Genomic DNA, 16,301 nt, shown 5'->3' on the forward strand with positions numbered 1-16,301 from the left:
GTGATGGACAACATTATCAGGAAAGTTCGCCAAGGGTCAACAACAAACGGTATGAAAGTCATAGCATATGCAGACAATGTGATGGTATGGGAAGAAAATGAAAAAAAAATTGGAACAACAACTAAATATGCGACAGAGAGCAACTGAAGAAGTGGGCATGGAAATAAGTTAACGAAAAGTTAGGTAACGAAAATCAGTAGAGCAAACAGAAAAATGAAGGATGTTATGTGTAATGGAAAATTTCTTCAAGAAGTGGATGCTTTTAAATACCTAGGAAGTAAACTAACTAGGAAAGAAAACATCAAGGAAGAAATTTCACAGAGGATAGGATATTGCTCAAAATTTTATTACTGTGTAACAGACATAATTAGAAATTGGAAATTACCTACCAAAGCAAAAAATCATAATATACAAATCATATTATTTGCCAATATTGACCTATGGATATGAATGTTGGACGTGGGCAAAAAAAGATCTAAGTAGATTACAAGCGTCAGAGATACGCTATCTGCGAGGGATCTTGGGTAAAACGAGGAGGGTCAAGATAAAAAAGGAAACAATACGAAACATGCCACAGGTTAACAACCTAAAAGAAACTATGGAGAGAAATAGGCTGAAATGGTTTGTCCACATCAAAAGAATGGGAAAAGAAAGATTACCTAGATGAGCTCTGAAATAGAGAGAATTTCGAAGAAGACTAATTGGAAGACCAAGACAAGATGGAGCGATCACATGGAGGATGACGTAAATTGCAGAGGACTACAATGGGAGACAGTGACGAATGATAGACCGTGGGGAAAAACGAGAAGATTGGAAGAGGCTCTGTGAACAACCTGCATAAGCAGAAACGTTTCAGGAAGAAGAAGAGGAAGACTCTGGAAATGAAATTGTGCATAAAATTCGGGGTTGTGGGACGAAAAGTTGAAGCAGGTAAGGGATGTACTGTACAACTTACCTCTTCCTGAGAACTACTCTGGTCTTCTTGGTCGTCGTTGTCAGCTGGTTCCTCTTCTGTGAGTGGCTCGCTCTGGTCTACAGGTTCCTCCTCCTTCTTGGGCTGCAGATAGATCATGTGGAGTGCAACTTGGGCCTGAGAACTCGTCTCTATGAAGTCTGAACACTGGTTCAACTTGGCACAGCAGTCCAGGCACACGCACTTTGGCAGCGGGTCCTTCGGGCAAACCTGAACACATCATAAATCAAAAATAATAGATTTAGACTATGCAGTATAATGCAAGAAACTTTTACAATAAACTACTAAAAGACCACACTATGACCATTCCAGGAGTGCATTCAGCATGGTTTCTTGCCAATCAGTAATGGGTAGAGCCCTACATGGATATACAAAATATCATCCACATCCACAAACGGTAATCCGTGGATACTGCAACTATTTAACTACATTACACCCAATGCCTTTGCTGGCAAGATGTAGTGTTTACAGTGCACTATGTCTTCTGGTATGGGCTATATCAAATTTGTTACTTTCATTGACCTGTCTCAGTCTCATCCTTGGCTTTGACAATATGAAAGTGACTGAGGTATGAGTGATGCTAATAATACCATTGCTTATGCAGCCAGTCCCTGTTATGAATGGTGTGAAGATATCGCTCATAGGGTCGGTTGGTGCCTGCATTTCAGTGGGCTTGGCAGACTGATATGTAATAGCAGAGGCTGGCTCGGTGAGGAAAGCAACGGGAAACTACCTCACTCCTCATTTCCCTAGTACGCCTCTTCAGTGACGCCTAGGCTATTTATGACAGCTGTTGGCGGAGCTGCAGAGGATCAAACCAGCCTTCGGGCAGAGTACCCAACATACAACAACACCCAAGGTATTGAAATGGATAGAACCAGACCCCCAACAGTTACAGGTTTATAAGGGATTTCCTCTTGCGACAACTACCGATGTAAAGTCAAAGAAATGTGTTGAGCGGTTCTTTTTTGGAAGATATGTTGCTTCCTTCCACTAATTGCAAGAAGAAGCCAGTTAGGCTTAGATCAGACTACGGCTTTATGGATTCAATGCTCTTTATATATCACCATTCTCCCATATCAATGTCAAGGATCACCTAACCATAAGCAAAAATTAGAGTATACCTGAGTGAAAATCAATAAACTTCATTATTTAGAAATTATCAAAATTATCCGCATGGCCATACAGTCTGCATCCGCCAAGACACTTCAATCAATCAATCAATCAATCAATCAATCAATCAATCAATCAATCAATCAATCAATCAATCAATCAATCAATCAATCAATCACTGATCTGCATTTAGGGCAGTCGCCTAGGTGGCGGATTCCCTATCTGTTGTTTTCCTAGCCTTTCCTTAAATGATGGCAAAGAAATTGGAAAGTGATTGAACATCTCCCTTGGTAAGTTTTTCCAATCCCTAACTCCTTTTCCTATATATGAATATTTGCCCCAATTTGTCCTCTTGAATTTTAAATTTATCTTCATATTGTGATCTTTCCTACTTTTAAAAACACCACTCAAACTTATTCGTCTACTGATGTCATTCCACGCCATCTCTCCACTGACAGCTCAGAACATACCACTTAAAACTCAGAAACAATGTTAGGTTTTGGTCCACCCAATCAATACACATCACTTTAAAAGTGAAAAACTATTTAATTGAAAAACATATTAAATATTAGGGACATGTTTCATCTCTATTTGAGACTTCATCACCCATAAAATCACATAGTAGATTACAAAACTCATTGCTCAGAAATTGAAACAAATGGAAGAACCCAATGCCTTTTTAAGGCGTAGGCTACCCATCCCAGAGTCTGTTTACATTTATATTTACTATTTTCCACCAATCATAGTTACTTTTTAAAAACTCCCTCATGCCTGTTTTATCAGCCATATGGTACTGCCTAGTAGTCCTACTTTTAATACCTTCCTTTCTTTCACAATTATTTTTAACTATCACAAAAACAGCTTCGTGATCACTAATACCATCTATTATTTAGGTTTCTCTATAGAGCTCATCTGGTTTTACCAGCACCACATCCAGAATATTCTTCCCTATAGTTGGTTCCATCACTTTCTGAATCGGATGCCCTTCCCATATTAACTTACTTGCCATTTGCTGGTCATGTTTCCTGTTGTTCACATTACCTTTCCAATTGACATTTGGTAAATTGAGATCACTGCTACAGTCACGTTCCTTTCCTTATCGTTTCTCACATAGCTGATTATCATATCAAATAATTCTGAATCAGCGTCAGCGCTTCCCTTTCCCGGTCTGTACACTCCAAAGACATCAAGTTGCCTATTATCTTTAGAGATGAGCCTTACACCTAGAATTTCATGTTTTATCATCTTTAACTTTTTCGTAGCTAACAAATTCTTCTTTCCCCAGAATGAATACTCCCCCTCCTACCATTCCTATCCTATCTCTACGATACATATTCCAGTTCCGTGAGAATTCTGCATCCATTATATTATTTCTCAGCCATGATTCAACTCCTATTACAATATCTGGTAAGTATAAATCTATTAAATTACTTAATTTTATCCCTTTCTTTACAATACTTCTACAGTTCAGCACTAACATTTTTATGTTATCGCTACTTGACTTTCAGTTCCCTGTTCCCTTATCACTGCTCCCTAGGCCACCCTGTTTCCCTGAATGCACCTCCCTATAACCCTTCTAAACAAATTTCTTAACTTATATGTACCACTGCGGTTTAATTGAAGGCCATCTGAGCGCAGATCCCTATCTCCTACCCACCCATTAGGATCTAGAAATCTCACTCCCAGTTTCCCACATACCCATTCCATAGTCTCATTTAAATCCCCAATCACCTTCCAGTCAGTATCCCTCCTACACAGTATTCCACTGACAACAATTTCTGCTTCCTTAAAACTTCACCCCGCTGCATTTACCAGATCCCACACATCCCCAACTATGTTGGTACTTATACCTGCTTGTCTTCCGCTGTTAGTACCAACGTGAAACACTACCACCTTCTCCTTTCCCTCCTCCTTCTCTTCTTCTTTCCTCAACATCTGCCTTAACCTAATTCCTGGATAACACTCTACCCTAGTTCCCCTTCTTCCACACACTTTCCCCACATGTCTAACAATGGAATCCCCTATGACCAGAGCCTCAACCCTACCCAACTCATTTAATCCCCTCCCCTCCTGGTCAGTCCTATCCTTCCTTTTCTCCATCTCATGACCCTATTCCATCTGTCTTTTCCTATCCACTACTCCACATTTCCCTTTCCTACCTTTTCCCTTCCTCCCACTTCCACACTTCCCAGCAACAGTTCCCTGTTCCTCCCCTCGGTTGTACCTGCAGTGACTTGTACCGATTTCTCACAGACACCTGTCCTGAATGGAGCTCTTAGCCTGCAAACTCCTTCCCCTTAACACGTTAGACCACCCGTCTTCTAAATTCACGGATATCTGCATCCGTGCAGGGCTCTAGTAATGGGTGTCATGATGTCATCAGAAATACAAAATGACATCGTGCAGTCAGTTCCTAACAGTTTTATTGGACACGGAACAACCTGTAGCCACCACGCGCAATAAACAGTATCCTCCAAGCCAAAAGTCACAGATACTGGGGTAATTGGCAATGTAACCACAGTGATGTCACATGCTGTCACCACTCCTCTACTCAGCCATCCTATGGCAATGCGGGCCATTAGGGCTCCCAATTAGTGGCGGTTGGAGAACTGGAGAAGGCAGCAGCTCTACTCTCTGACTGCTGGTGGTGGTGGTGATTATTTTTTTATGAGGAAGCAATGTTCTCCCTAGGACCTTTTTAATGGGCGCACCACCCTGCCATTTTTAAAAACCGACCAGCTAACATAACAATAATAATGTTATTGTCTTTACATCCCACTAACTACTTTTATGATTTTCGGAGATGCCGAGGTGCCGAAATTTAGTCCCGCAGGAGTTATTTTACGTGCCAGTAAATTTACCGACACAAGGCTGACATATTTGAGCACTTTTAAATACCACCAGACTGAGCCAGAATCAAACCTGCCAAGATGGAGTCAGAAGGCCAGCGCCTCAATCGTCTGAGTCACTCAGCCCGACTGTAACATAACAGATATGAGCTAGTTCCATAATATTAATACATATTTGAGTCATTAGGTATTCCAAATTAAAATCTAATTACTGTAAAACTGTTTAATTAAATGGTAAATCTTTATTATTGTTAGAATAATGTCATCATATGCATTGGAGTTTACAGGTTTAGATGACTATCACGTATCGTTGTGCACGAGTGGTGTCTGGATTAGCATGGAATCACATGCGAGCACTCGATTCCATTGAAGTCACAAATCTGTATGGCACTCCACAGCAAACGAGTGGCAAGCCCCGGTGGTACATGATTATGAACAAGCTGTAGAATACTATGGGCTTTTTTTTTTTTTTTTTTCAATTTGCTTTACATCACACCGACACAGGTAGGTCTTATGGCGACAATGAGATAGGAAACGCCTAGGAATGGGGAAGGAAGTGGCTGTAGCCATAATTAAGTACAGCCCCAGCATTTGCCTGGTGTGAAAATGAGATACCATGGAAAACTATCTTCAAGACTGCAGACAGTGGGGTTCGAACCCACTATCTCCCGGATGCAAACTCACAGCTGTACTGTACACTCCTAACCACACGTCCAATCACCCGGTATTATTAGAAATTCAAAATACTCTGTTGTGTCTCGTTCATGATAAATGATAATAAAAGTAAGATGGTTCAATTTTGTAGTTAAATTTTACCTGTTTCATATTATTGTGACCTGAGGGGAATAAATTGAAACTGTAACTTTCTTTTTTTTAACGAAGTATTTCCCGCCTGGCTAAGCATTCCTGCCACCCGGCTGACGAAAATTTCTGGGGAGAACACTGGGAATTTAACACTAATCAGAGAGAAAAAAAATGGAAGGTATCTGACACTTGTCCCATGGTGATTATTGTTTTAAGAGGACGTACAACTAGGCAACCATCCTCTATATAAAACTAATCAGAGGGAAAAAAGTGGAAGGGATCCAAGACTTCAAAAAATGAAGGTATCGGCCAAAGAAAGACAAAGGCCACGAAGGGCGTACAATGAAAGGCTCCCTAGGCCTCAACTGCTCTAATACCATCGGGGTCGGAAAAGAACAAGACTTAATCAAGGGAGGTTGGATAGGTAGACGAAAGTGAGGAGTCTGGCACAGGTAAGTGGAAGCAATGCCAGGATTCAGCTTAGGGCCCCGTGGTCGCCAACCCATGCTCCGAAGTTGAGAGCCCCTGTGGTCCCTTTTAGTCGCCTCTTACGACAGGCAGGGGATACCGTGGGTGTTGTTATACCACCACCAACCCACAGGGGGAAAATTTGAGGGTAATATAATAAGTCAAGTTATATTATACAGGCAGTTTGGCACACAAAAGTTGTAGGATGCTACTGTTTATTCAGTCTGTTTTACAAAATTAATTTTGAGATCACCAATCCAATTCTTCTTCTTCATCCTAGCCTTTTCCACAATTTCTTAGGATTGGCTCAGGCTGTGGATTTGGCCCAGATTTGTGGCCGGATGCCCTTCTCGACACCAACAATACATGAACAGATGTATTCACTACTGCGTGTTTCTGTGGTGGTTGATAGTTTCATATGTGTTGTGTGTAGATGAAGATGTGTTTTTGACTTAGATATGTCTTAGAACTGGGGGCGGGGGGTGTCATATGAAAATTTGGGCAACAAAGTAGTACCATGTAAAAAAATGTGTGATGCAATGTTACCTAGCAACAGTACCTTGAAAGCTGCACAGACCAGGAATCTGTCATGGCCATCCATCAATACTTCACATCACAGCCTGCATGGTTGCTAGGTAACATCGCATCACATATTTTGTTGAAAGAGTGGTGGTGGTGGTGGTGGTGGTGGTACGTGATTATTGTTTTAAGAGGAAGTACGTCAAGGCAACCATCCTCTGTATAACACTAATCAGAGTGAAAAAATGTAAGGGATACGACACTTCAAATAATGAAGATATTGGCCAAAGGAAGGCGAGGACCACGAAGGACGTGAAAATGAATTGCTCCCTAGGCCTCGAGTGCTCTAATAACGTCGGGGTCGGAAAAGAACAAGAGTTGACCAAAGGAGGTCGGATAGGATAGATGAAAGTGAGCAGCCTCGCACAAGTAAGTGAAAGCAATACCAAGAATCAGTTATGGGCCCCGTGGTCGCCAACCCACGCTCCAAAGTTCAGACCACCTGGACACCATTTTAGTCGCCTCTTACGACAAGCAGGCGAAACCGTGGGTGTTATTCGACTCCCCCCCCACCCACAGGGGGTGAGAAGGTAGCAGCCATGGCCTTCATTAAGGTACAGGCCCCAACATTTGCCTGGTGTGAAAATGGGAAACTACGTAAAACCATCTTCAGCGTGGTTAATGGCGAGATTTAAACCCACCATCTCGTGAATGCAAGCTCTCAGCTACGCGACCCTAACCACAGGGTCAAATTGCTCTGTATGAAGATGTGTCCTGAGATGAACACAAACACACAGTCCCCAAACCAGAGGAATCAACAACACACCATTAAAAGGTGGTGGTGGTGATTATTGTTTTAAGAGGAGTACAACTAGGCGACCATCCCCTATATAACACTAACCAGAAAGAAAAAATGGAAAGGAACCGACACTTTGAAAAATGAAGGTATCGGCCAAAGGAAGACAAGGGCTACGGAAGGCATGAAAATGAAAAACTCCCCAGGCCTCGAGTGTTCTAATACCGTTGGGGTCGGAAAAGAGCAAGAGTTGATCAAAGGAGGTTGGATAGGATAGATGAAAGGAGCCTGGCACAAGTAAGTGGAAGCAATACCAGGACTCAGCTAAGGGCCCCGTGGTCACCAACCCACGCTCCCAAGTTGAGAGCCCCTGTGGCCCCTTTTAGTCGCCTCTTACGACAGGCAGGGGATACCGTGGGTGTTATTCTACCGCCCCCCACCTACAGGGGTTTACACCATTAAAATCCCTGACCGAGCCAGAAATCGAACCCGCGGGGCCCTCCGAGATAATTTGAGATTACTGAAATATGATCTGCCCAATACTATAAGAAATGTTTCTTATAATATGTTCTGAGATTTGTAATGGTAGTTTAAGCCGCTGAAGAAGAGAACTTTGTTTCTTGAAACATGTTTGGTGTATTGAAATTGTAATAAATTTCATATTAGTGTTGACAAGGTTGACACTCATGTTTAATTGACCTTTCAATGTGATATATTTGTTGTCAATACGGATCAATTTAAATTGACCATTATGGTTCAGAAATTACCCAGAACAAATTGTGCTGCTTTCCTCTGGATCATAACCAGTTCTCGAATCAGGTAATAACTGTTAAAGATACTGGAAGTCTCTTTAATAACGATCTTATACAATGACGAGCAAAAGAATTAGAGATATCTGCCATTTTGGCAAAATGGCACTGCAGTTGGCCCGGTGAATGTAATAGTATAGCGTGCCCCATGCCTGCAATATCACCAGACCTCATTCTGGCCGTGTGAATAACAGCAAGTACACCACGTACAAGAGATGTGATCACAGCACATTTGATGGCGACCAGATTGTCGGCTCCAAATGTATGGGTCATTCTATCTCTGGGCTTTCCACTGGCCACTGCGACAAGACAACACAGTGAATATGCGGATTCAGGAAAAATCACCACCATCACCCATGGAGTAAAAGGTGTTGATTTCAGGGGTTGTCGTTGGCTACCTCGGATGGTAATGTAATAGTGAATAGACGGGTCACAGTGCAGCAGATCACCCACGAATTCAATGCTAGATAACAGTGAGATATGAGCATCCGCATCATCTAGCACCATTTTGTCACAATGGAGTTGAGAAGCCACTCTACCAATAAGGGATCATTCCTCATCTCACATCATAAGTCACAAAATCAAAGATGGGCAAAGAAACACTAACACTGACCTCTCAAAACATGCTAAAAGATCACCTGGACAGCTGATCGAAGTACCTGTTGGTACACGCCGATGGCAGGATAACAAGAGTGTCGCAAAACACATGAGACAACGTATCCCTCTTGCAAGCAGGGTGGTGGTGGTGGTGGTGGTGGTTGTTACTGTTTTAAGAGGAAGTACAACTTGGCAACCATTCCTTATTTACACCGTAATGGTTTACAAAATGCATATAAAATTATCTTTGGGGTTCCGTGTGCAAGTTCTTTGTTATTATTATTTTAATAATAATAAAAAACCAGAATCTTGGTTCTGCGCGATAAAATGGTGAAGAAGACTGTTTGAACACCCTATCGATTTTTTTTTTGGTAGGGGCTTTACGTCGCACCGACACAGATAGGTCTTATGGCGACGATGGGATAGGAAAGGCCTAGGAGTTGGAAGGAAGTGGCCGTGGCCTTAATTAAGGTACAGCCCCAGCATTTGCCTGGTGTGAAAATGGAAAACCACGGAAAACCATCTTCAGGGCTGCCGATAGTGGGATTCGAACCTACTATCTCCCGGATGCAAGCTCACAGCCGCGCGCCTCTACGCGCACAGCCAACTCGCCCGGTCCACCACACCCTATAGAGAGCCTGGCTATTTCATTCTCACATCTCACTGACGCCACCCAGAACCCTTGTTTTTAGTATTCTGGAGAACATCAGAGTGTGTGGGAATGATGCCAGAAAGACCCCTTGGTTCTGGTGTTCTGGTGAGTGTCAGAGTGTTCTGGCAACTGCAAGGGAGTGTGAGAATGTTCCACACTCATCTATGGAGATGCAGAAGATGCATTGGCTAAATTTCACATGTGATTGGTCAATTGGTTCCCTTGTTTTGGAAGGATGCCATGTGCAAACTGGGGGGTTTATATCCTAAGAAGGGAGAGCATCAGCATTCTGATCTTGGTTCTCCTGTCAAGGCAAATGTGTCCATTCCAAGCTCTCGTTCCACCCAGGAACTTCCAGCCTAGGTAATGGAATAATGTAAGTTTTATTTTCTTTAACATGTCTTAACTTAACCTTTTCATTTGCAGAAATTTTGCAGAGCAGTCTCAAAAGATTGATAAAGATGTTGATTCCCAAAGGGAACCTGAAATATTTGTTCCGAATGAGTAAATTTATAATACCAATATAGTTGGTCTGTTACTGGACAAATTATAAATTTTTCAGCTAACTCATTCCGTCACCACCACGGTATGCATAGCCGTGCGTCCTGGTAGGTGTGCTATTTACCAACTCATGAGCCCAACTTAGCACACTGGTCAAAACGCTGGCAACCACCAGGAATGAGTTAGTTAGAAAATTTATAATGTCCATTAACAGACCACCTATATTGGTATTATAAATTTACTCATTCTGAACAAATATTTCAGGTTCCCATTGGGAATCAATATCTTTATCATCTGATGGCCAGGCATGCATTAATTTTTGAAAATGAGACAAAGTCTCTCATAGTGCACTGGCACTGCCAGTGGCTCCAAGTAGCCTACACAGTGGCCTCCATGGAATGCACTAGCCATGCGTCTTGGTAGGTGTGCTATTTACCAATTGATGAGCCCAACTTAGCACATGGGGGCGAAACACAGGCAACCAGGAATGAGTTAGCTGGAAAATTTATAATGTCCAATAACAGACCAACTATATTGGTATTAGGAAAGCGGAAAGTAAGGAGTCTACACAAGTAAGTGGAGGCAATATCAGACTCAACTAGAGGGCCCGTGATCTACAACTAAGTGAAGTAAACCAATAATCCACGTTAACACGAGGACAATATTTTTAAAAATATTTGGATATGTTATCGCAAGTGTTTTAGGCAGTAAGTTTTTTATCCAAGACCAGATATAGTTAATTTCGTTTACCTCCCCACCCCAGGGCTTAACAAAGTCAGAGTATTTATGGTGTTGTGATGTTTTAAGACTAATATGAGAAGAATATGTTTTTATACCCTTTAATTATGTCACCTAAACACGTTGTAGCTGATGATATTTAGTTACAAAACGAAACATGTACTACTGAATTGTAAATTTGGCTAAGGCAAAATATATATTGTACCGATTGGGAGATTCATTGGTTTACTTCTATTAGTTGTATAACGTGCCTTTGCTGGCAAGATGTAGTGTTTACAGTGCACTATGTCTTCTGGTATGGGCTAGAGCAATTTTGTTACTTTCAGTGATCTGTCTCAGCTTTATCCTTGGCTTTGACAAAATGAAAGTGACTGAGGTATGAGTGATGCTAGTAATGCCATTCCTTCTGCAGCCAGTCCCTGCTATGAATGGTGTGAAAATATTGCTCACAGGGTCGGTTGGTGCATGCATTTCAGTGGGCTTGGCAGACTGATATGTAATAGCAACTTCTGGCTCGGTGAGGAAAGCAACGGGAAACTACCTCGCTCCTCTTTTTTTTTTTTTTTTTTTTTTTGCTAGGGGCTTTACGTCGCACCGACACAGATAGGTCTTATGGCGACGATGGGACAGGAAAGGCCTAGGAGTTGGAAGGAAGCGGCCGTGGCCTTAATTAAGGCACAGCCCCAGCATTTGCCTGGTGTGAAAATGGGAAACCACGGAAAACCATTTTCAGGGCTGCCGATAGTGGGATTCGAACCTACTATCTCCCGGATGCACCTCGCTCCTCATTTCCCTAGTACGCCTCTTCAGTGATGCCCAGGCCATCTATGACAGCTGATGGCGGAGCTGTTGAGGATCCAATCAGCCTTCGGGCTGAGGACTAAACATACACACAGTTGTATAACACATTGGTACGGACCATGAGGTTGATGGTTTGCAAATCAACAACTAAGTCGAACGTGTGCTGGGGGTGTCCCTTTAATAACCTCTTCCGACAGGTAAGGGATAATCTGGATGTAATCTATTCCCCCATCCAAAGGCGAAATGGTGGTGGGGTTGTCGTATGAGAGTACGGAGAAGGATAATATTAATAATGTTACTGGCTTTATATCCCACTAACTACTTTTACTGTTTCTGAAGATGCTGAGGTGCTAGAATTTAGCCCGCAGGAGTTTTTTTATGTGCCAGTAAATCTTCTGACACGGGGTGGTGTTGGTGGTGATTATTGCTTTAAGAGGAAATACAACTAGGCAACCATCCTCTAAGGGATCCGACACTTTGAAAAATGAAGTTATCGGCCAAAGAAAGAAAAGGGCCACGAAGGGCATGAATATGAATGACTCCCTAGGCTTCGAGTACTCTAATATCGTCGGGGTCAGAAAAGAACAAGAGTTGACCATGGGAGGTTGAATAGGATAGGTGAAAGTGAGGAGCCTGGCACAAGTAAGTGGAAGCATTGCCAGAATTCAGCTAAAGACCCCGTGGACGCCAACCCACGCTCAAAAGTTCAGAGCCCGTGGGGCCCCTTTTAGTCGCCTCTTACGGCAGGCAGGGAATACAGTGGGTGTTATTCTACTGCCCCCACCCACAGAGGGAGCTGACACGAGGTTCACCTATCTTAGCATCTTCAAATACCACCGGACTGAGTCAGCATCGACCCTGCCAAGCTTGGGTCAGGAGGCCAGCACCTCAACCATCTGAGCCACTCAGCCCAGAGTATAGAGAAGGATAGGTTGCCTAGGAGAATAATGAGTTCAGCCATAGAGGGGAAGAGAAGCAGAGGGTGACCAAGGTGACAATGGTTGGACTCACTTTTGAATGATAAGAGGTGTGGAACTTATCAAGGTTATAGAGTTAACTTAGTTGGTAATACAGGAGAGTGGAGGCACTTACTTCATTCATAGAAGCTTGCAGAATAAACACTGAAAAGCATAGCAGTCTACAATGAAGACCGATGTATGTATGTATGTATGTATGTATGTATGTATGTATGTATGTATGTATGTATGTATTATTAAACTGATTCTTTTTGCTTCCAGGATTTTCCCCCATGGGGTCAGCACTGTATGTGAATTTAACTAGTTTTACAGCTGGATGCCTTTCCTGACTGCAAACCTATGTGGAAGGATGTGATGTCCTCATTACTGAGTGTTTCTGTGAAGGATGGTAGTGTGGTGTGGTATGAAGATGTGTAGTTTAAGACAAATACAAGTGGCCATCTACCAAACTATGCATGGCTAAAATCCCTGACCTGGTTGGGAATCAAAACCTGGGAACCTCTGAACCAATGACTACTATGCTGACCACTCAGCCAAGAAGGAGAACATTCTTAGTAAACTGACTGAGGGCATTAAATATAAGAGAAAATATCAAATTCCTCTTAAAAAATTCAGATTAGAATTCACGTGTGTAAAATACATTGTCCAAACTTAGTCGGATTTGAATTCCAGCCAAGGTTTTAATTTCAAATGTACGTTAGATGACACGGTACATCAGTTTGCCGGTAGATACAATACAACAGCAAACACTCGAAAAGGAGTAGGTACGTCTTCCAAACAGAACTCCTCTTCGTCTGTGCTTCTGTAGGTGACTGTACAGCCCAATAAGAGAAGCAAACAATTTGCCACAGAAATGGCAGATAGCCCTAGCTGTAGCAGCCACTATACTCCTATTTCTGTCGTTTTCTTTTCTACGTTGCCTCTTATTATGCGCTACTTGCCTACAGTTTTCTTCAAAAGTAGTGTACCGCGATGAACTAGTGATCTCCAGGATGAACGGTTGAGGGCTAAGGTCTTCCAGTTGTTAACATCAATGTGGCATATCTTCATGTTAGCCTTAATTACGTCCTTAAATCGCTTCCTCTAACCTCCCAAACAACGTTTACCCACTGTTACTAAGAGTAAAACACTTACTTGAGAATGCAATTATCAGGCATGCCTAGATAGCGGGCAGATGGAACATTTTACTAAAGGTTGGGGTAATTTCCTGCACTGTAGGATGTGATCTAAATAAACACATGCCAGTCCCAAGGTCTATGAAATGCGAGATTGGAATTCAAGTGGTGCTGAGTGATACAGTGAATAGTCATGGCAAGTAAAAAAAAATAAAATAAATAAAAATAAATCACACTAGATCATCACATGATTCAGATTTTTGGGGTTTATAGTAAGCTATAGAGTGCTACTAAGTAAAGCCATGTGTTATATGTTATCTAGCGAGTCAAGGTGGCATCTAAAAATTGCTGGGGTGCATGATTAAGTACCCACGGAGTGGGTTGAGAGCAAATGTGTTAATAGAAGAGACTGAAAGTTGTAGGTTTCAACATCCCACCTTTGTCCATTCAATTTTACTTGTCAGTGTGTAAAAGATCTCTGGTGACACATTTGGTGTTTTTTTAAAATTTTGCCATAGATCACCCAACAGATCTGTTTCCCCTGAATGTCAAAATTGACATGCAGGCAACCTAAATGGCACCAATGCATATCTCCTATTTAAATAGCATAGCATCATACTGAGTTAAACAACTGCTAATCTTGTGATTGTTAAGCCAAGGGACAAGCTGTTTTATAAGGAATGCAAACCCACAGGGACATGACTTTCACTTTGAAAAATCCTACATGCATTGAGCACTTTAAGCTGAGTACTCCGATCCTAGAGTAAAGTAAGTTAACAGCAGTGGAGTCAGAAGAGTTGACAAAGGGGATGGTGAATGAGATATATGATAGGAGTAAGGAAGCAACGACGGACTTAGGAGGGGCCCTATGATTACCAAATGTTTCATCAATTCTGCTTGGCTACTTACACAGCTTTAGTAAGGCCTAACTACGATGTACAGGATATTTTACAAATATGCTCAGTCAAAATAAACTATCACAGTGAGATGAAACTGCCATAAACAAAGTCGTGAATTTGAAAGGACATCTGTAAGTCTGCAATTAACTTATAATGTATATTAGATCCACTATCTTTCCTTTCAGGTAACAAGCAAACGTGCTACCTCTGTACAGCCCAGAACTTACAGGCAAGTGCTCATACAGTATTTTATCAGTTAATTCTATAAAAATAGAGATAAATACGAGAATACCAGACAGTAATGTCCACTGACTAGGCACAATTTCAGTGTGCGCGATTAAAACTCTTTTCTATATGTAAAGTGTACTTTTGAGTTAACAGGCAATTCATATTTTAAAAGAGACATTCATTCACAGAGGCCTAATTTAGGCCCAGGTATTATAATCTTCAAGTTATTTTAATCCCTAGATGCGAATTATGATGAGAAAACAATTCATAATAAATTCTATGAATTCAAATGGTAACAGCAAAATCGGGAACGAAGACAATCTTCGAACCGGACTGTACGTACAGCGAATGTAACCACAAATGTCAAAATGCAATTGTCAAACTGATTGGAGTAAAACGTCTTTGTAGTATCGCGAAGGCGGTGGGGTGGAAATATTTTATATTTCATTCTGAAGAATCTTTACAGTTTATTTTCAATCCATGAAAGCAGAAAATACAAGGGAGAACAACATAACCTCTCACCTCAATCTGTAAGCATTTGGTGATTTTAGTTTCGAGATTCAACTTATGGCCCTCCTCTTCATAGATACCAACAAAGCTATCTTTCTGCACAGCGCACAAACGGCATAAACTGGCATTCGCCATGTCATCCAAACACTATTGTTACATTATCGAGCAGTCTTTTAAAAAACATCACCTACAACAACGTAATAAATACAAAATACACATATAAACATTTTAGATACTTCGACATTTCAGATGCTCATTTTTTAGACGCTTATTACAGATGGCGTTCGCGGAGTACGCCATTTTCCCTCAAAGTAAAAAAGTTTAAAAAAAGGATTCCTTCCCTTCGAGGTATCAAATCATCGGAATCTTTGTTCTCACGGGACGATTTTACCGAACGTAGTTACATAAAAAGTGGCCAGTTATAAAGCTCTAAAAACTGAAACTGTATATCTTGTAGGAAGTACGACATTTACGACAAATTTCTTGATGTATCAACATCCAATATACCGTATTGGACCAGGGAAAGGAGGTTTTCAGTAAAGCATGATTGTACTTGGTCATTACCATAACGAAAACCCACAGCCTGTTTCCACTCATTCGTCCGGGTCAGGAATGGAATGAATGAAGCCCCCATCTAGCGGCGAGGTTAGGAATTGTGCCGGCTGCCGAAGCCTGTCGCACTCCTCTGGTTGGTCATTGCCATAAGTCGTTCAAATCAAAGTAATACTGTACTGCATTTTATTCTAAAACAGAACCTAGTTGTTAAATCTGCTGCTAGAGGAACATACAGTAATTAAATGAAAAGCTTTCCTTTCAGGATATCACCTGTTTTTTCTTTTTCTTCGCACCCACAGTCGGCAGCCCTGAAGATGATTTTCTGTGATTTCCTATTTTCATACCAGGCAAATTAATTAAGGCTACAGCACTCCATTTGTACTTTGTTCCAGACTTC

General features: G+C 41.6%; 1 protein-coding gene across 1 annotated transcript in view; it reads right to left on the minus strand.

Moving 5' to 3' along the window:
• LOC136885323 (zinc finger protein 416) overlaps positions 1-15,525 on the minus strand; it is a 58,711-nt gene extending 43,186 nt beyond the window's left edge. Inside the window, exons 1-2 of the mRNA XM_067157835.2 lie at positions 15,362-15,525; positions 956-1,183 (exon numbers count right to left, since the gene is read on the minus strand). Coding sequence (XP_067013936.1) covers positions 956-1,183; positions 15,362-15,484 — 351 coding nt within the window. The 5' untranslated portion in view covers positions 15,485-15,525. The remainder of the gene's footprint in view (positions 1-955; positions 1,184-15,361) is intronic.
• Positions 15,526-16,301: the final 776 nt, after the last annotated feature.

The sequence above is a fragment of the Anabrus simplex genome, chromosome 14 (assembly GCF_040414725.1).
Source record: "Anabrus simplex isolate iqAnaSimp1 chromosome 14, ASM4041472v1, whole genome shotgun sequence".
NCBI lineage: Eukaryota > Metazoa > Arthropoda > Insecta > Orthoptera > Tettigoniidae > Anabrus > Anabrus simplex.